Source organism: Triturus cristatus, chromosome 1_1, assembly GCF_964204655.1.
Source record: "Triturus cristatus chromosome 1_1, aTriCri1.1, whole genome shotgun sequence".
In the NCBI taxonomy this organism is placed as follows: domain Eukaryota; kingdom Metazoa; phylum Chordata; class Amphibia; order Caudata; family Salamandridae; genus Triturus; species Triturus cristatus.
The window spans coordinates 375031814-375052481 of NC_140579.1; the positions used below are offsets into that span (position 1 = coordinate 375031814).

The 20668-nt window shown below is 47.1% G+C and overlaps 1 protein-coding gene across 2 annotated transcripts in view; it reads left to right on the plus strand.

The window, feature by feature from the left end:
* The first annotated feature begins 448 nt into the window (after window positions 1-448).
* Window positions 449-20668, plus strand: part of LOC146870236 (keratin, type I cytoskeletal 12-like) — a 40647-nt gene continuing 20427 nt past the window's right edge. For both annotated transcript variants that reach the window (XR_014970062.1, XM_085631222.1), the window contains exons 1-7: window positions 449-1155; window positions 7081-7163; window positions 10374-10530; window positions 12426-12584; window positions 12859-12984; window positions 16023-16240; window positions 16352-16377. Coding sequence is in view for 1 of the 2 variants with exons in the window: in XM_085631222.1 (XP_085487348.1) it covers window positions 499-1155; window positions 7081-7163; window positions 10374-10530; window positions 12426-12584; window positions 12859-12984; window positions 16023-16240; window positions 16352-16377 (1426 nt within the window). In the remaining variant the exon portion in view is untranslated. The remainder of the gene's footprint in view (window positions 1156-7080; window positions 7164-10373; window positions 10531-12425; window positions 12585-12858; window positions 12985-16022; window positions 16241-16351; window positions 16378-20668) is intronic.

The following is a 20668-nucleotide window of genomic DNA, read 5'->3' on the forward strand; positions in this document are numbered from 1 at the left end:
GCAAGGTTTGCAAATCTTTTGCATAACAATTGTGGGGAATGCCCAACTGTTTGTAGTCTGTTCACTGATATATTTGCTGAAGGTCTGTTAAAAGCATATTGATCATTTTGCAAACTGTAAAAGGCACATTAAAGCAGGGATTTCTTTTTAAATACAGGGGCCATACTTTCATCAAATGTGATTATAAGATTACAGTAATTAAAATTAATGCTTAGGGTTGCTCCACCCGCTTTACCTCCTGAGGGATGACAGGAAGCCAACCTCAGGCTTTCTGCAAACTGATGAGAAATAAGTAAGCCAAATAAGGCTAGACCATTAACTAATTACACTACAACTTAGGGAGGGAGAACACAATACTGCAAGTTAACAATTTACTTTTAGAAGTGGAACACCCAGTTAAAATTGTATATAAAGGCTGAGAAACCCAACTGCATTGCCAGCACAGTCAGTCGCCTTCTTCGATTTCACACTGCTGGAAAACAATTCATCCACGTCATCATGTCTTTGCAACGCAGTAGTGGCTCTACCCGGGTTTCAACAAGTGGTGGTGGAGCCAGATTCGGTGGCTTACAAGGCAGCAGTGGAGCAGGTGGTGGTGCAGGTGGTGCTGGCGGCTTTGTTGGTGGTGGATATGCTGGTAGTGTAGGAGGAGGTGGCTTTGGTGGTGGTGGTAGTGGTAGTTTTGGTGGCAGCCAGCTTAGTGGAGGCTTTGGCAGTGGGTATGGTGGTGGTGCAGCAGGAAGTAGCTTTGGTGGTGGTGGTAGTTACGGTGGAGGCCATGTTGATCGAGGCTTTGGTGGTGGTGCAGGTGGTACTGGTGGCTTTGGCGGTGGCGGATATGGTGGTGGTGCAGGAGGAGGTGGCTTTGGTGGTGGTGGTTTTGGTGGCAGCCAAATTGGTGGAGCATTTGGTGGCGGGGCTGGGGGGAGCATCAGTGGCAGCGAGGGCCTTCTCTCTGGTGGTGAGAAGCAGACTATGCAGAACCTAAACAATCGCCTGGCGACCTATCTGTACAAAGTCAAAGAACTAGAAAGTGCCAACTTGGAGCTTGAAAATAAAATCAAGGACTGGTATGAGAAGCACCATAAAGGAGGTACCGCAGGAGCTCAAGACTATAGTAAATATTTGTCGATAATTGCAGAGCTCCAAAAACAGGTAAGAAAACCATCTATTATCACTGAACACAAATCGTGCCCTGAGAGAATGTGTGTGCTGGATTTGGTGTACGAGATACATATTTAAAGGTGTTGGAATGCATTTTAGATTAAAAAAAACATATCTATTCCCATGCCATTCTCTGCCAGATTGAGTCCACTTCCTCCTACATGAGTTGCACTCCCAAGATTTCAAATTTATCCTTGCCAGCACCTTCAGGTAAAATATAAAATGCAAAAGACATTTGTTCCAGGATCAGATGGATCCTTTTTACCTCGTACAGGGAAAAAACAAACCGACTCCATCCTCTAAAGTGCCTATTCTCGGTTTATGTTGCTTATGTGGAAGGGCACTCTTGTCCCCTAATTCTTCATCTTCACTCTTCCTCCCTCCTCAGATACAAAAGTCGGGTAACGCCCTGTTTCAATCTTGTCCCCACTTTTTCATCAAAATAAGAAAGAAAAAAATCTATTCAAATGTAAAAAAATGACAAATACCACGGAAAACAATCCACCTTCATACATTCCCATTAGCAGAAGGTCTAAACAAACATTTTATTTCTATCAGCAATGAGCACTTTCCCAGCAGCACAGTGATGCTTTTGCTTCCTATTTAAGACGAGTGAGGTCTGGGTTCGTAGTTTGAAACTTCCGCTCTTTCAGCGGAGAAGCATAGACAGTGACGAAAGACCTGGTCTACAATTGGCAAAGCAGAGCATTCTTGAGTGAAGGGCAAAGCTTCAACATCTACACTTAGAGATTATCATTGGGCGATAAATGAGTGAAGAATGTATGCAATGTTAACTTCAAGGTTACTCACGAAAACATACACCGTAACTTGGGAGAATTCCATAGTTACAATTGGAAAATGTGTTCGCAATGTAAGCGAAATCTCTTAAAAAATCAGGACATTTGGCATGGCTGGAAACGAAGTACTTCTCAGTAGATACTATTCACTATTGTAGCCTTTTGCTCTTTTTTTTTAGCCATTCGTCTAGGTGTTATTTAGAATTAGAGGATGACCCCATGTGACTGGGACGCTGTTTATTTTCTTCTTCTTTCAAATGAATGCATTGTGGGAGTTGTAGTTTTGGCTTGTTTCAATTGAATCACATGGAGTAATGTTCCTAATTACAAGAGTTTTTTTTAAATAAATGCTCAAACTGGAGCCTCAGTGTGCTTGTGATCTGGTGCCATACAGTCACTCTATAGCAGGGGTCTCCGGTGCATGTCTAGGTGGGTTTATATAACCTCTGACTATGGAGAGAGTTCCATGCAGATGCTTATTCGTAAATTAATCGCCCATGGATATCCTCAAAAGCTATCAAAGATCTAGTTCTCCAAAGCCCTAGATATTATATCCACACCCTTAAATTATCTTGTGGAGTATGTGCCTGCCCTCTGCCTCGCTGCTGCCTCGTTTTGCCGATCGCCGGCGGGCGCCGCTGCGGTTGTTTTTGCCCTTGTTTTGTCCAACATTTGTGCCTGTTTGATATAACTTTGGTTTTTTTTCCTTGTTTTCCCTTGTTTTGCTGAGAATTTGTGCCCGTTCTGTATAATTTTTATTTCCCCCGTGTTGTGGTTTCCTTCCTTGTTGTCCGCCCTCCGCCCTCCCTTCCCGCCACCGCCGCTTTTCCCCGCCCCTTTTCTATTCTGTACCCTCCCCGCTCCCGCCTCCCAGCTGCTCCGCCCACCCGCGCACTTGGCCTTAAATGGCGACCGTGCGACGCAGGTGAGTGTGACCCACTTGTGGGACACCCCCGCGCCGCACGGCCACCAGCTGCTGCGTGTGCCCCTTGCCTGCCCTCTGCCTCGCTGCTGCCTCGTTTTGCCGATCGCCGGCGGGCGCCGCTGCGGTTGTTTTTGCCCTTGTTTTGTCCAACATTTGTGCCTGTTTGATATAACTTTGGTTTTTTTTCCTTGTTTTCCCTTGTTTTGCTGAGAATTTGTGCCCGTTCTGTATAATTTTTATTTCCCCCGTGTTGTGGTTTCCTTCCTTGTTGTCCGCCCTCCGCCCTCCCTTCCCGCCACCGCCGCTTTTCCCCGCCCCTTTTCTATTCTGTACCCTCCCCGCTCCCGCCTCCCAGCTGCTCCGCCCACCCGCGCACTTGGCCTTAAATGGCGACCGTGCGACGCAGGTGAGTGTGACCCACTTGTGGGACACCCCCGCGCCGCACGGCCACCAGCTGCTGCGTGTGCCCCTTGCCTGCCCTCTGCCTCGCTGCTGCCTCGTTTTGCCGATCGCCGGCGGGCGCCGCTGCGGTTGTTTTTGCCCTTGTTTTGTCCAACATTTGTGCCTGTTTGATATAACTTTGTTTTTTTTTCCTTGTTTTCCCTTGTTTTGCTGAGAATTTGTGCCCGTTCTGTATAATTTTTATTTCCCCCGTGTTGTGGTTTCCTTCCTTGTTGTCCGCCCTCCGCCCTCCCTTCCCGCCACCGCCGCTTTTCCCCGCCCCTTTTCTATTCTGTACCCTCCCCGCTCCCGCCTCCCAGCTGCTCCGCCCACCCGCGCACTTCGCCTTAAATGGCGACCGTGCGAACGCGCAGCGGTCACGCGCAGCGGGCGCGTCGATTGTGCGCCGAAGGCGCGCCAAAGGTAAGCCCGTCTACGCCCGTCCGCGCCTGGACCGCGCCCAGTGCCAGGACCCCTGGACCTCGAAGACCCCGACCGACCCGCCTGACGTACTCCGCCGCCACCCTCACCGCTCTCAACACCGGCCGACTCCCAGAATGCCATCAAGCCTCTCCACGACGTACCCACGGACCCTTCAGCTGCCACGCCTGCAAGTTCACCTGCATCCGGACCTGCCTCGCACCAGCACCCACCAAGCCGAACACCAGCAGCACCCACCTCAAGTGCATCCTGATCAACACACGCTCCGTCCACAGACATGCCATCGAACTCTGGAACCTCCTCGACACCACAGCTCCAGACGTTGCCTTCCTCACGGAGACCTGGATGAACGCCTCCTCAGCTCCCGACATCGCCATCGCCATCCCAGAGGGCTACAAGATCGTCCGGAGGGACCGAAACGCCAACCAGATGGGAGGAGGCATCGCCATCATCCACAGGAGCACCATCCGTCTCACGACCAGCACCGACAACTCCCTGACCACCGCCGAACACCTGCATTTCCAGATCCACACCAACCCGAACACCACCCTCAGAGGCACCCTGATCTACCGACCCCCTGGACCACGCACACAATTCGGCGAGGACATCGCCGACTTCGTCAGCCCGCATGCCCTCCCCTCCGCTGACTACATCCTCCTGGGAGACCTCAACTTCCATCTGGAGAACAACAACGACCGCAACACCAGCACCCTGCTCGACAACCTCGCCAACCTGGGACTCAAGCAACTGGTGTCCACCCCCACCCACCTCGCCGGACACACACTCGACGCTGTCTTCTCATCCAGCAAGGACATCGACTTCAGCCACGCCACAGAGCTTCAATGGACGGACCACAGCTGCGTCCACTTCACCTTCAAGAAAACAACGACCCACCACCACCAGCAACAGGCCGCCCGCAGAAGCTGGAACAAGATCACAGCAGACCAGCTCGCCACCTCCCTGAGCCAGCACCCTCCTGCCAGCTCAGCGAACCCCAGCCAGGCCGCCGACAACCTCACGAAGTGGATCAGCAACTGCGCGGACGAACTCGCCCCACTGAGGACCCCGCCCAGCAGACCCGGCAGCAAGAAAGCCCCATGGTTCACCGACGAACTCAAGAGCTCCAAGAAGAACTGCCGAGCCCTCGAGAAAGTCTGGAGAAGGGAACCGACACCGGACAACAGGACCTCCTTCAAACTTGCCACCCGGAAACACCACCAGCTGATCCGCGCCGCCAAGAAAACAGCATTCAAGGACCGGTTGGACAACAACGCACACAACTGCAAGGAACTCTTCAACATCGTCAAAGAGCTTTCCAACCCCAGCGCAGGAAACAACGACATCACCCCATCGCAAGACCTCTGCAACTCCCTGGCTTCATACTTCCACAACAAGATCACGGACATACACAACAGCTTCAACAACCAACCAACGCACACCATGACCGAACAACCACCCCCCACCACCACCCTCCACGCCTGGACCCCGATCAGCACCGAAGACACCATCCGCACGATGAACTCCATCCACTCCGGATCACCGACCGACCCCTGCCCTCACCACGTCTTCAACAAGGCCGACGCTGTCATCGCACCCCACCTGCGTGACATCATCAACACATCCTTCGACACCACCATCTTCCCCGAGAGCTGGAAACACGCCGAACTCAGCGCTCTACTCAAGAAACCAACAGCGGACCCCACCGACCTCAAGAATTACCGCCCCATCTCGCTCCTCCCGTTTCCAGCCAAAGTCATCGAGAAGACCGTCAACAAGCAGATGGCCGCTTTCCTCGAGACGAACGGATCCCTCGACCCCTCACAGTCCGGCTTCCGAGCCAACCACAGCACCGAGACCGCCCTCATCGCCGCCACCGATGACATCCGAGCCCTGATGGACAACGGAGAAACAGCGGCCCTCATCCTCCTGGACCTCTCCGCGGCATTCGACACGGTCTGCCACCGCACCCTAGTACGGCGCCTCAGCAACGTCGGAATCCAGGACAAGGCGCTGGAATGGATCATCTCCTTCCTCGACGGGAGAACACAGAGAGTCCGCCTACCACCGTACAAGTCAGAGGCCACCGAAGTCATCTGCGGCGTCCCCCAAGGATCATCTCTGAGCCCCACCCTCTTCAACGTCTACATGAGCCCCCTCGCGGCCATCGTACGCAAACACAACCTCAGCATAATCTCCTACGCCGACGACACCCAGCTGATCCTCTCCCTGACCAACGACCCCGCCGCCGCCAGAGCCAACCTGCACGAAGGGATGAAAGAGGTAGCCGAGTGGATGACGACCAGCCGCCTGAAACTGAACTCGGACAAGACGGAGGTCCTCATCCTGGGCTCCTCTCCCTCCGCCTGGGACGACTCCTGGTGGCCTCCCGCCCTGGGCACCGCACCCAAACCGACAGACCATGCACGCAACCTGGGCTTCATCCTGGACTCCTCCCTCTCCATGACCAGGCAAGTCAACAACGTCTCCTCGGCATGCTTCAACATCCTACGCATGCTACGGAAGATCTTCTGGTGGATCCCCACCGAGACTAGGAAGACCGTCACCCAGGCCCTCGTCACCAGCCGACTGGACTACGGCAACGCCCTCTACGCCGGTACCACCGCCAAACTCCAGAAGAGACTCCAGCGGATCCAGAACGCCTCAGCCAGACTCATCCTCGACATCCCACGAACCAGCCACATCTCCGGACATCTGAGAGACCTTCACTGGCTCCCCGTCAACAAAAGAATCACCTTCCGCCTCCTCACCCACGCACACAAAGCCCTACACGACCAAGGCCCGAGCTACCTCAACAGCCGGATCAACTTCTACGCTCCCAAACGCCACCTCCGATCAGCCAACCACGCCCTCGCCGCCGTCCCCCGCATCCGAAGAGCGACTACAGGAGGAAGGTCCTTCTCCTACCTGGCCGCCAAGACCTGGAACTCCCTCCCGACCGACCTGCGCCTGACCCAAGACCACCTCTCCTTCAGGAAGAAGCTGAAGACCTGGCTGTTCGAGCAGTAGCGGCTCCCCCCCCCCCAGCGCCTTGAGACCCTACGGGTATGTAGCGCGCTTTATAAGTGTCACTGATTGATTGATTGATTGATTGGAGTATGGCAGGTAAGTCGATTTTGAGGCATGAAGAGGGCCGGGCGGGCAATCATCTGCAAGCTCCTGAAAGCGGTAGCATTGTTGTTGTGTTTCGTGATTCACAGATTTTAATAAGTCACTGTATATTTGTCATATCGTGACTGGCCACACCAGTAGGTGTACCCTAACCCTATCTCTCGGTCTTTTGCCGCCCTCCAGATCATTGCTGCATCTACTGATAACGCCAGGATTGTCCTGCAGATTGACAATGCTAGACTGGCAGCTGAGGACTTCAAACTTAAGTGAGTCAGAAGATCTACGTAATGCGTGCTGTGGTCGCAAAGAGCGAGATACCTCTAACTCTCAATGACACATAGCCCAAGAAACAGAGGTCAGGTCATTCATTTGAAAGGAGATTGATTGGATGTCAAAAGACAGAAATTATTTTTGCTGGTTCTGCCTATAAATGTTTGGCCACCATTTTCCCGCAACAGGAAATACATACCACTAACTCCATCTTAATCAGGATTGGATTGTACAAAGTGCTCAAGTGGTGCAAATAGTAGCCGAGGAGCATTAGGGGTTAGCCAGGGATGGAAGCTGCTATACCTGATTTGTTATGCACTGCACTTGCTGTAGTGTCTGAGGCAGTCAAAACATTGGGCATGACCAGAAAACAAAGAGGGCTCAAAAAGCCCTGTTACCTACCAAGCCTTGAGCCTCCTCCATGTTCCAAACCTATACAAGAATGATGAGGGCCTCTGGGTGAGGCAATGGGCCAATTGTACTCTATCCTGGACTTCCCTCCACCCAAGTGCCCACCTAAACACATACATAACCCATAGATAGGTATGCATTGCAATCATATACATCTTGCTGGCGCATGTTAATGTTTATAAGATTATATTTGGATGCCCTGTCAAAACAACATCTCAAATAGGCATCTGTTAACACCAGAAGAAGTGCGGCTGACTAACAGCCCTTTTTGCATTGCTGACGCTGACAAGGTGTTTGCGCGCCCTGCCCAACGATAATGATGGAATTCTTAGCCTTGATCCCACCACCATCGATGCTGCATGGGCCATCCAAACATGTCCACGACGTAGGCGTCCAAACCAGTGCTTAGGTCAAAGTGCTGATGCCACAGCTGCCATCTTAGAATTGGCAGCCGGAAAGAGAGGCACAGCCTGATGCTACAAAATCCACAAAGGGTAATCCCAGAAAAACGCTTTTAGGTTCAGGAGAAGGGTAATTAGATAAGAAATATATCTCAAGGACTCCTGCTCAACCTTTATCACTTCTAAGCAACAAAACCACCTGCCAACTATGACAAATACCTCAAATGTTATCAAAAACAACACTTTGTATTTTTCATACGAAAAAGGAATATAAAAATCTCTTTACAAAATTCATAACAAGTAAAAACGTAAAAAAATTATTTTACATTATTGAACTGAGATATTTCCATAAGCCCCATACCTTATATCACTCACACCTCAGTCATAAGGCCATGCACACCTCCAGCATTCACTAAAAATCAGAAAAGGTCAATATGCCCATTCTAACCTACTGGGAGCAGTTTATGTTCTGCATTACTGTGACACAAATGAATCATGCTCCGTGGACCCCACAGACAGGGGCGCTGACGCGTGTTGTGGTGGTATCATTCTATTTTATTGCCACCTTCTTCTGGATCAGCTTTTATAAACTGATGTTACGTCATCTACTGCAGACAACATCCCCTTGAACTACATCTTTACTTTGGAGTTCCAGGGGAGGGTTTGCATTATGATGCAACGGTTCAAACTGATGTGCTCTGGACCTCCCCTTCATGTTGTCGCTGTCCAGAAACTGAGCATGTCATACATATTTATATATTGTTTTGAACCACTTTGTATTAATGTTATTCAATTATATCACTCATAACATGTTCATTGACATAATTGATGGCATCGCTTGGTGACATCATCCACTAATCTGTTATTCAATTTACACTTTAAGCCAGTACAACCTGTGCAATACTAAAAAACTGTTTTTTTGGCTGATCCCGCAGTAGTTATGCGGATCACAAAACCCCCCAAAACATTTTTCGAAAAAATCTTTCCTCAACTCCATAAAAGCACTAGGGGGTCATGGTATCCCTACCCTGTCCCCCTGAATCGTTTTTGTAAAATATTTTCAGGACAAGTCCTATTATGGCTGCAGCACTGTTTTGTTCATGTTGCGGTCAGCCAATCAGAGCGCTCACTTTAAGAAAGCCCCCTTTGCCAATCCGATGGCTTGATTTTTTTTACTTTCAGTCCAACTATCAAAATATCTGTAAATGTGTAACCTTAATTTCTCAAAAACGGATGAACGGATTTATACTAAATCAAAAACAGCTTGCTTTCTCAGAAAAAATCTTCCCCCGCACCGCCCCCTCCCCAGATTTGGTATAATTCTGTTCTGCATTTTGGATGAAGTGCTGTCTAAAAATTCCATCTGAAATTGCATGGGGAAAAGTAATAAACCTTCAAAATAGTTCCTTGGCTCACCCTCTGGCTAGCCACATCGTGGTTCATGCCACTGTTCGCAGCGGCCTTGCCTACTGCAAATCTTCCTTCTTAGGAGCTTCCAAAAATGTCTTGAAGAAGCTCAAGCGTAGTCAAAACATGGCTGCTAAAATTGCTGAGTCTACCTAGTTCTTCTTCTGCCTCAGCTATTCTTGACTGCAATGGTTACCAGTGGTTAAAAGTGTTTCTTTCAAATCTCTCAAGCTACCCCTATTTACCTCAACAACAAATGTAGGTTCTGTTCTGCCACTAGGCTTACAACTGACAGACACACACTGGTGGGTTAAGGTTCCAACTGCACAGACCAATGTGTGACCTAAAATTCACAGGCTGGAACTCAGTCAAGGATGACTCAGCCTTCCATCACTCTCTAGCCAATAAAATTAATAACATCAATGTGGGCAAGATTACCAGTTATTTCAAGCAACTATACACAAGTGGCAATTTCCAGCCATAATATGAAGCCATGACTAGCTGTTTTCACACAGATTTCTATAACATGTATGTAAAGGTCACCAGGCGGGTGAAAAAATAAACATTTATTCATTTCTGCAATTTTTCAATATGTTGTTTATGGCTATAGGGGTATCCTCTTGCACTTTTTGTGAGATATCTTAGTGCTGTAATGTTAAGTAATGCTGTATGTGCAGCTCTCTGCTACCTTCAGGCTCAGACATGTTTCACAAATATGTCTAAATACTTTTTCTGATGCTGAATGTAATAAAACACTCCTATGACGCTGTTAAAACAGGAGGTGGGTACATTGACCACAGGTCTGACACAAGCCTAAGGCAAGGTTGGCAATTTGTATCTGGGGAGGATGAGTGCCCATTTTCAAGGTCATTTGTTGCAGTATGGTGCCTCCTTGTAGCTACTTGACATTGCACCATAAGGCAAATGTTCACAAACACTTCACCGACCATCGTTGACAGCCGCATAAATCTCGTTATGTTTGCCCAGGTATGAGAACGAGTTACATATGCGCCAGAGCATGGAGGCCGATACCAATGGACTGCGGAAGGTGCTGGACGAGTTGACCTCGTCCAAGTCTGATCTTGAGGGACAAATCGAGAGCTTGAAAGAGGAGCTGGCTTCCCTAAAGAAGAACCACGAACAGGTACGTTTTGATTCTAAAGCTAGAGAAAGGAAATGGCAAACTATAGAGGCATTTCTAACCAAGGTTAGTGGTAAACTCTTGCATTTAATAGGATGGCATGGCATGCGAGGCCCTTTCTATCAACCTCAGATTTGCGAATTGCGAAGAACTCAAATTATAGTGGTGCTTTGATTATTTAGAGTGATAGCAATGTCAGGAAATTCAATAGAAAACATAGCAATTTTGGTGTGTAATATTACCCCTAGAATGGAGTAATGATGTGTATGAGAGAATCCCAATCAAGAAAAGGCAAGTGGGAGCTCCACGCTGAAGTTCGCATTGAAAGTTGGGGCTCACATTGAAACTTGAAAGTTTGTAAGAAATCCCAGACTCCTCCTCACCTTAAATTGATTGGAGAATTAGGGCATCATTTAAAATTTGGGCAGAAATGTGATGGAGTACCCTCTCTCACAAACTGATAGTTCACTGCACTATTTACAGCCAGGCACACCGTCATGTTTTTGTTGGCGGTAACTCCACTGGCTCTGCCAGCAGAAACTTCACTTTAACTGCTCAGTGCACTCGAGCTGTAAGTGCAAGCACATCACAGCATCTGCACTATTTAGAGCAGACTGACCAAAGAACAGTTTTTTTCTGCTTGGGCTCACAATGGAAAACCTGGTGGTCCTACAGAGAAAAAAACAGAAAAATGACTCCCACAACTTGGGAGCCAGATTGTCAGGGGTAGTAGTATTTTGCTTTACAAAAAGAAACTCCTGCTTTGGGGTAAAAAAAAAACCTACGCTAAGCAGCCCCATGAAACACGGAGGCTAGTTAGCAAGCTTTCTGAGCCTTCAGAAGGCACAGAGATCTTTGCAAGCTAGCGGAGATCTCTTAACATGAAAGGTGATAGTCCACCAAGGTGGGAAAGGAAATTATGAGCTTGGCCACCCTGGCGGATAGCGGTCTACTCACTAAACTCTAAATGAGCCCCTTAGTCCTGCCACCCCTTAAAACTGGTGCGGGTGGAGAGCAAGGGGTTTTTATCCATCGGGAAAAGGTGTTTTCCCATAGGGAATTTTTTTCTCGAAAAAATGTATTTCATCATGGCACTAAAGCAATGGCGTTTTACATGTATAACTGTATAACATATATAATGGGAATTTAAAATGTCTTCCTAATGTATACCAGTAAACATATTAATGTCTCTGCTTTCAAGGTGTACTTCTGGAAAGATTTACACATTTTAGAAAGTTGCATATCTGCACTGGTACTGTGTGGTAGTCGTGCAGGGGCAGAGTTAAAACTTTAATTCTGGGTATTTGGACGTGGGCATGAAGGTAAGAACTTTTGTCAATGAGAAGATTCTATTATAAGCCCTGAGAAACTTTTCCAACTCAGCTAAAGGTTCCCTGGGAGTGTGTCTGTCCTTTTGTATAGTCTTGGTGAATTTGTGAGAATTTTGATTATCTTCTGTTTGTTGAGCCAGTGCATACAAAACTAATTTTGTAATATCAAGCTTTTCTGAACAGCATGGATTCCGTATGAAGCCTTCATATTTAAATTTAGAGATATGTGCAATCCTTTATACGGGAAAATAACTGTAAATTAAAAATAAAAGATGACGAAGAAACTGGTTTAGACAGTTGTGGTAATGTAAAATTCACCATTTACAAGCAGTAAATTACCACAGGTGGACTTACCACTGGCAAACTACAAAATGTTGGTAGCAATTCTGCCAATTGTGATTCCACTGATAGCACAGTTACCACATCCACCAGAATCAGTGTATTTATATTATCATGCAGACTCTAATTCAGGCCAAATTCTTATAGACTGGTCCATTTCCAGCACTTGTTTTCTATCCTTTGGATAAACGCTATTTAATGCCCTCAAAATGCGCTCCTCTCCTATAGGAAATGAAAGGATTCCAGGGGGCCCAAGGAGAGCTCAGCGTTGAGATGAATGCCGCCCCAGGCACTGACCTGATGAAGATCCTCAATGACATGCGAGGTCAATACGAGGCGATGGCCGAAAAGAACCGCCAGGATGCAGAAGCAAAGTTCCTGGAGGCGGTGAGTAGGAGAGGGAATCATCACGGTGAAAGTCATCCGGGCTATGTAATAAGATGGATGGTTGATCGGCAAACCTAGACATTTCTCCAAATGTTAATCCCCTCTGTAATGCCAAGATCAGTCCCATGGTAGGCTCTGTCCAACATGTCGCCATCTGCCCAGTGTCCAATAGCCATACAGAGACCTCACAGATCATTCCACTCTGATCTCTTGGGTTGGGGGATGGGCATACACTAAATGTCAAGTGGTCACTCCTGCCTATGTTTTCTCTTAGAGCAAACACCTCAAGCAGGAGATTTCTACCGGGGCTGAACAGATGCAGTCAAGCAAGAGCGAGATCTCCGAGCTGAGGCGCTCCTTGCAGTCCTTGGAGATTGAGCTGCAGTCCGCTCTGGCTATGGTAGGTGGTAACAGCTATTCTTTTTCAATATAAAGACACAACACTAGACTATAAATCCTTTATTCAGTTGTGACCAACCTCCACATATTTCAACTATAAGAGCCAAACTTACATAGTATGAGTTATTTATTCAGAAATGTTATTGCCCAAGAGAGTGATAGCTCTTTTGTCAACACTAGATGGAAGAAAGAGTAAGTCGCCTCGCTAGATAATTTGGCATGTGACCTCCAGGCCACATACAGATCTCTGCAGCCAACACACTATTGTTGTGAGGTCTCATGTTGGTTGATGTGATGCCAATCAATAGGGTCACAGATCAATAGCAACAGAAACATTTTTTGTTATGATCATTAATGTGCTCTTCAGCATGGTTTATGTGTGCTCATTGTGTAATCAATGGCAGGAACCTCCTGCTGCTCAAACACTTTACACATTGACTATAAGTTAGGCCTGACTGCTTTTGAGCCACACTACCAGAGGGTTAAGCACAGGTTCATTTTGGTGACTTTTGTTGTTCACCCTGGCCAGAATTGTGGTTGTTGCCTGAGTGGGACATTCACCCCTCTCAACTAACAAACTGATTTCTTAGAGTTACAAAACATCACTCTTCAAACATGTGACATTTGGGCTGTAGTATATTTTTCAGACTAAACTTCTCTCCTTAGTTATAAACTAACGAAAGAAGAGGTAAGTTGCGCAGAGCTGTCGCTGACCAAAACAAGCAACAGTTTTAGGCACAGGCAAATTGCACAGTTTTCAAGTCCTGCACCTTCTAAGCCCTTGTATTAAAGTGACAGCTCTCTCTCTTTCTCACCTGTCTCTTTTTCTACTTCATATTCTCTTTCTTCTCTGACTGTCTCCCTCTACTTATCCTTGGTTCTACCTGGACTTAACCGTTTATCTGTCTGTTTCTCTTCCGACTCCCATAAGACTTATTCTTTACCTCGCCTCCTTCTGTCTACTCTGCCTCTTTTTCTACATCTCCACCTCTTCCTAGTATCACTTTTCTCTGCTTCAACTCTGCCCATACCATATGTGTCTCTATTTCATCAATCACTAAATACACAACCGTTTTCTCGCCCTCATTTCTCTATCTGCCTCTCTCTCTCATACTACTTCCATGTCACCTTCATCACACTATACTTCTATTTTTCTGACTCACCTCTCCTTCTATCCCATTCCTTCCTCTGTATTTCACCTCACTGTCTCTCTTTCCCTTTCTCTCTACCTACCTCTCCATTTCCATGTAACAACTCGCTCTTTTGCTACCTAAGCTCTAGCTCACCTGTGTGTACCTCACCTATCGCTCTCAAATATACCTCTCTCTGTCCCACCTTTCAACCTCTCACAATCTCACCTTTGTTTACCAACCTGTGCCTACCTCTGTACCTCTAGCTCTCTAACCGCTCTCTACCTCAACGCTCTCTATGCCTCACCCCTCTTTCTGCAGCTGTCTGCTCTGTTTCAATCTCACCCCTGTCTCTTCTCCTCCACCTACCTCACCTCTCTCAAGCTCATATCTCTCTTACCCTCACCTATCTATGTATTTTTTCCAATCTACTGCTCTCTGCCTTTCTCTCACCGCTTTCCCTAACTCAACACTCTTTTCATCACACATCTCTATGTTGTTTCGCCATGTAACTCTCATCTTTCTAATCCTCATCTTTCCCTCACCTCTCAGGATATCTCACATTTCATTCACTACCTTATCTCTGCTCTTTTTCTAGCTCTGTTCCCTATAAGTCACCACTCTAACTACCATGCTCCTCGTTGAATGCCTTTACCTTCTCTCCCTTGCGATGTTTCTCTGTACCTTTTCTGTTTCAACTCATCCTCTTTACCTCGCTTTCTTTTATCTACTCAATTTATCCATCTCTGTACCTCAAAACATTTGCTAAGCCTCATACCATCTCTATACCTCACCGCTGTTTCTCGGCGTCACCTTCGTCTCTCTACTTCACCTTTTACCTATAGCACTGCTGTTTTTGCCCATCGTCCCTCCATCCACCTTTCTCTCTGACTCACTAATCTCTTTAACTGACCTCTTTTTACATCTCCCTTCTTTCCACCCCTCTTACTACCCTATGACTCTCTCTTTACCGCACATCTCTATTCTTACCTGACTACCTAACCTCTCGAATATCTCTATCTACCTCACATCTCTTTCTACCTTCCCTCTCTCTCTACCTCATCTCTCTGTGAACTCCACCCTTGAACATTGTGGTAAACGTCCTTATCCCCATATCTAGATGAAAACCGTATTATCTCTCTGCCTCTTTCTCTCTCTCTATCCTCCCCTTCCTTGCTCCACCTCTTTGTATCTTTCATGCGGACTAGCTCACCTTTGTCTCTTTACCATACATCTCACCCTACTTCACCAGCTGGCCTGCCTTATCTTTATCTTTACCACCCTTCTCTCTCTACTTCACCTTTCTTGCTATGCTATTCTCATTACCTCTTTGAACTTCTTCTGTCTCCTGCACCTTCATTTCTCAATGTGTCATTTACATATAGTTCGGGTACGTTTATTCTGGCAGCCATATTTGTTTAGCACAATATTCAAAACCTGATATTCATGCACTATACGAAAGTTATATCCCTTCTCTCTCTACTCATTCTACTGTACTCCACTGCCTCCCCATCCTCCGTTATCCCCTTCATTTCTACACTCTCCTTCTATGCTCATTTATTTCGCCTTCTCTCAACTTCATTACTTTCTCTATCAGTTTTACCACCCAATTTCTCCACTTCCTTTAGCCTCCCTCTCTATTCTTTCCTCTCTCCCTCAATCAACTCCCACTCTCAGTTCTTCCTCTCTCTACTTTCACTTTTCTCCTTCATCTCCCTATTTCATTTTCTTATTTTTCTTCCTTTTCTCCAAACAATGAGAACATGTGAAAACAGATAGACGGAAATGTTTACACCATAGCCAAAGCAAGTGCTAATAAGTGCACTGTCCAGTGTTCCTGTACGTACAACCTTCCTTATGCTTTGTCACAATGTTTCAAAGCCCCCTCCCTTGTCTTGCTCTCTGGCAGAAAAATTCCCTAGAAAGCAACTTAGCAGAAACAGAAGGAAACTACTGCGCCCAGCTTGCACAACTTCAAGTCAAAATCAGCACAGTGGAGGAGCAGCTCGCAGATATCAGGGGCGATATGGAGCACCAGATGGCAGAGTATGAGGAACTCTTGGACATCAAGACCAGGTTGGAGACGGAGATCGAAACCTACCGGCGCCTGCTGGAGGGCGAGGACAGGTATGAATACGTCAGAGCCAGGATCATTCCCACTTTGCAGCTTCTAAGTACTTGGAAATTGACCCAGTAGAATACACTCAGTCATGTGTGTCTCTTTTTGTTTGCTTTCAGTGGTCACAGCTCTCAGCCAAGAAAAGGTGAGTGCCTCTCTTTTGTCTTTGCTTCATGTCCATGCCTTCACAATGGCCTGTTTCTTGTTTCATAAAAACACTTGTTTTAGCACTAGAGTGCTACAAACCACCAAAGGCTCCTAGGAAGCAAACAGCTGCCCCATCAATGCATCACATCTCCTCTACTTCTATCAACACACTTTCACTCACACACCCACCTCCTCTGTCACAGGCTTATTCATACTGTCTTCAGGGACACACCATTAATGTTGATGGAGGGGGAGCCGAGAGGATGTGATAAGAGCTGCTGGCGGGGGTGAAGAAAACAAGTTACTTACCTGTAACTACAGTTATCCAGTATTGGTATCTTTCATAGATTCACATGCCTGAATCATTCCCCGTCGCCGAGGCGGGAGTCCCCGGTAAATAAAAAAGTAGTGCCAAAATGCTAGTAGTAGTAGTAGGCCCAAAGAAAAGGCCAAAAGCCTGTATCTTAGCAGCCTATCTACCTCATTATGCCAAAAGAACCAAGAATTTGGTAACAACCAATCAGACACCAGCACCCTTCTAGAACCCTCTCAGCAGAGCCAGTTCTCCTCAGAATTTCGTAGCACAAGTGGGAAGTGAACGTACCAAATTATATAGAACTGACTCTACGGGGAGGAGGGTGGGTGCATGTGAATCTATGAAAGATACCAATACTGGATAACTGTAGTTACAGGTAAGTAACTTGTTTTCTTATCCAGTATTGGGGTATCTTTCATAGATTCACATGCCTGAATCAGAATAGCGAGCAGTATACCAAGTATACAGTCGTTTGCGGATGGCGGGAGACTAGTACTGATACTCCCTAATTGCATCCACAGCTTTTTAACAAGAGGTATAAGAAAAAATCTTAAAATTCGAAATATGCAATCTATAAAGAGAAAAGCATGTAAACATGAAAGCAAATCATCATTGTAACACATTGCATTGTTATACTAAAGATATCAACATCTTACATATTAAAATATGAAAAAAGGGTACCTGAAGGTATCTCAAAGAAACAGATGTCGTAGTACAGCTTGCCCAACTGCTGCATCATCACAATGCGTAGATTGGAGGCAGTAATGTCTGGTAAAAGTGTGGACATTTTTCCATGTCGCAGCACGGCAGATATTTTCTAGAGTCACACCAGCAAACAATGCTGTAGACGCTGCTACTGTCCTCGTGGAATGGGCCTTGGGTTTCCTCAACAAAGGCCTGTGAGCCTTGTCATGGCAGAAAAGTATTGTAGATGCTATCCATCTGGCAATGGTGGATTTTGTAACCGCCTTTCCCAGAGTAGTTTGGCCATAAGCCACAAATAATTGATCTGACTTTCTAAGGTTCTTTGTTTTCAGAAGATAGAATTTAAGACATCTCTTGATATCGAGAGAATGTAAGGCTCGTTCCACTGGGGTGGATGGATTAGGAAAGAAAGTTTTTAACGTCACTGGTTCATTAAGATGAAACTGTGAAGGCACCTTAGGGATAAACGTTGGATTAGTTCGGAGGTGCACGTAGTCTTGAGTGAAGTGTAGAAAAGGTTCCTTTACAGTAAACGCCTGAATTTCACTCACTCTTCGAGCTTATGTTAAAGCCAGAAGTAAAGCAACCTTCCAGGTAAGGAATTTTAGGTCAGCCTTGTGGATGGGCTCGAATGGATGCTTCATTAATTGCATTAAGACTGTGTTGAGTTCCCATTCCGGTGGCGGAAGTCTGACCGGAGGAAACTCTCGGAATAGTCCTTTCATAAACTGTTTAATTAAAGAGGATGAACAAAGAGAAGGGCCATGAGCACCCCTTCTGAATCTGGAAAGTGCAGCTAAGTGGACCTTGACTGAAGGGAAAGAAAGTCCAGATCTTGCCAGGTGTAACAAGTAAGGAAGGATCTTTTCTGCAGGATCGTCCACCGGGTGCACCTGGTTTGCTTCACACCAGCAGCAAAACCGTTTCCATTTTAGACGGTAAGTTTTTATCGTGCTCTGAGCTCGTGATTTTGTTAATATATCCCTACAGTCTTGAGGGATATCCAGGTCCTTAAACTCTAAGAAGTCAGGAGCCATGCGTGTAAATGTAGGGACTGAGGGTCCGGGTGGAGAACCTGACCTCTGTTCCTTGACAGCATTGTGGGCGTCGGGCGAAGACGGATCGGCTGGTCCTGTGATAGCAATAGGAGCTCCTGAAACCAGTATTGGCGTGGCCATCTGGGTGCAATCAAGATGAGACGACAGCCCTCCAACTTCATCTTGCGTATGACCCTCGGTATCAGGGGTATCGGGGGAAAAGCGTAAGCACAAGTCCCTGACCATCGCATGGACAGGGCATTCCCCCTTCAGCCCTGTTGATGGTATCTGCTGGCATAGAAGCGGCATTTCTTGTTCTCCTTCGTGGCGAACAAATCCAGCGGTGGTGTTCCCCAAGCTCTGAATATTCTGAGCACCTGAGCTTGCTCTAGCTCCCATTCGTGGCAATCTGATTGGGATCTGCTGAGCGTGTCCGCTAATGTATTGCAGAGACCTCTGACATGTTCTGCTCTGAGGGTTATGTTGTGGAGTGTGACCCATTCCCACAACCCCTGAGCTTCCGTGGACAAAGTTGCTGATCTTGTTCCTCCTTGTTTGTTCACGTAGAACATGCTGGTGGTATTGTCGGTTCGAATCAGAACCGAAGAACCTGCAATCCTTGGAAGGAAAGCTTGCAGAGACAGGAAAATTGCTCGCAATTCCAGACTGTTGATGTGTTTGTTTTTGTACTCTGGGGACCACTTCCCCTGTATCTGTAAATCTTGGAGATGACCTCCCCATCCTTCCATGGAAGCATCGGTAGTGAGGACAAAGTCTGGAATCTTCTGAATGAAAGTAAGCCCTTCTGATAAGTTGGGAATATGGGACCACCAACGTAGAGCGATCTTCATGCCTGAAGTGACTCTGATGATGTCGTCGAAGGAGCCCATCACCTGCTGCCACTGAAGGTGTAACTCCTCCTGCAAGGGTCGCATGCGGAGCCGCGCCAGAGGAACGAGGTGTATTGCAGAGGAGCACATCCCTAGGAGCGACGCGAACATCCGGACAGAAACTGACTTTCTTTTGGAAATTCGGATTGCTAAGTTTTGAAGACGAACCTGCCGTTCGTGAGACAAGAATGCCTTGCAGCGGGCGGTATCTAACATCGCGCCCAGAAAAGGAAGGATCTGCCTTGGTTGTAATTGAGATTTGCTCCTGTTGATCGTAAGCCCCAGAGACTGGAACAGACGAAGAGATGTTGTCACGGCAGTCTTGACTGATCTTTCCGAAGGACCCTTTATTAACCAGTCGTCTAAATTCGGAAAGACTTGGATTCCTTGGGAGCGCAACACTGCTGCCACTGGAGCTAGGCACTTCGTAAAGATCCTTGGGGCAGATTTTAACCCAAACGGGAGCACCTTGAACTGGTAATGGGCGCCAGCCACTGTGAAGCGAAGATACTTGCGATGCTTCGGATGTATTGGGATGTGAAAGTAAGCGTCTTCCATATCTAAGGAAGCTAGAAAATCTCCCTCGTTGAGGCAACCTAGAATTTCCGCCAGTGTGACCATGCGAAATCCCTGCTTCTTGAGGAATCTGTTCAGATTGCGAAGGTCTAAGATTGGGCGCCAATCCCCTGATTTCTTCTTGATGAGAAAAAAGCGGGAATAGAAACCTGTCCCCTTTTGAAGCGCAGGAACCTTCTCGATTGCGTTCTTGAGGAGCATCGTTAAAGCTTCTTTGAATAGTAAGTGAAGACGAGGGGGAGGGGGTCCCTTGGGTGGTTTGTTGGGTGGTTTGGTGACAAACTCTAAGGTATGACCGTTGTGAACCAGGTCCAGAACCCACTGGTCTGACGTAATGTCTTGCCACTTGGTCGCAAAAGTTGAAATTTTCGCACCCACAGGGAGGGGAAAAGGAGTGGAAGGGGCCCTGCAGAAATCATTGCTTCCGTGAGGTGTCTCTTCCCTGATTCTGCGATCTTTTTCGTCCGCCTTGACGAGAGAAACCAGATGTATTGGTCTGTCTGTAGGAAGACTGATATGATTGCCGATACTGAGGCTGGTACCTATTTTGTTGGGTATGATAACTTCCTCTGGAAGAAAATCCACGGCCCCTTGCTCCTCTGAAGGTACCTCTTTTGTATTGCAAGGAGCCCAACGATCTTGCAGTATCAGTATCCGTTTTAATTGCTTGGAGTGCGTCATCTATGTGTTTTCCAAACAATGATTCGCCATCATAGGCCATGTCCAATATTTTTGTCTGGATTTCTGGCCTGAACGTGGTAGCTT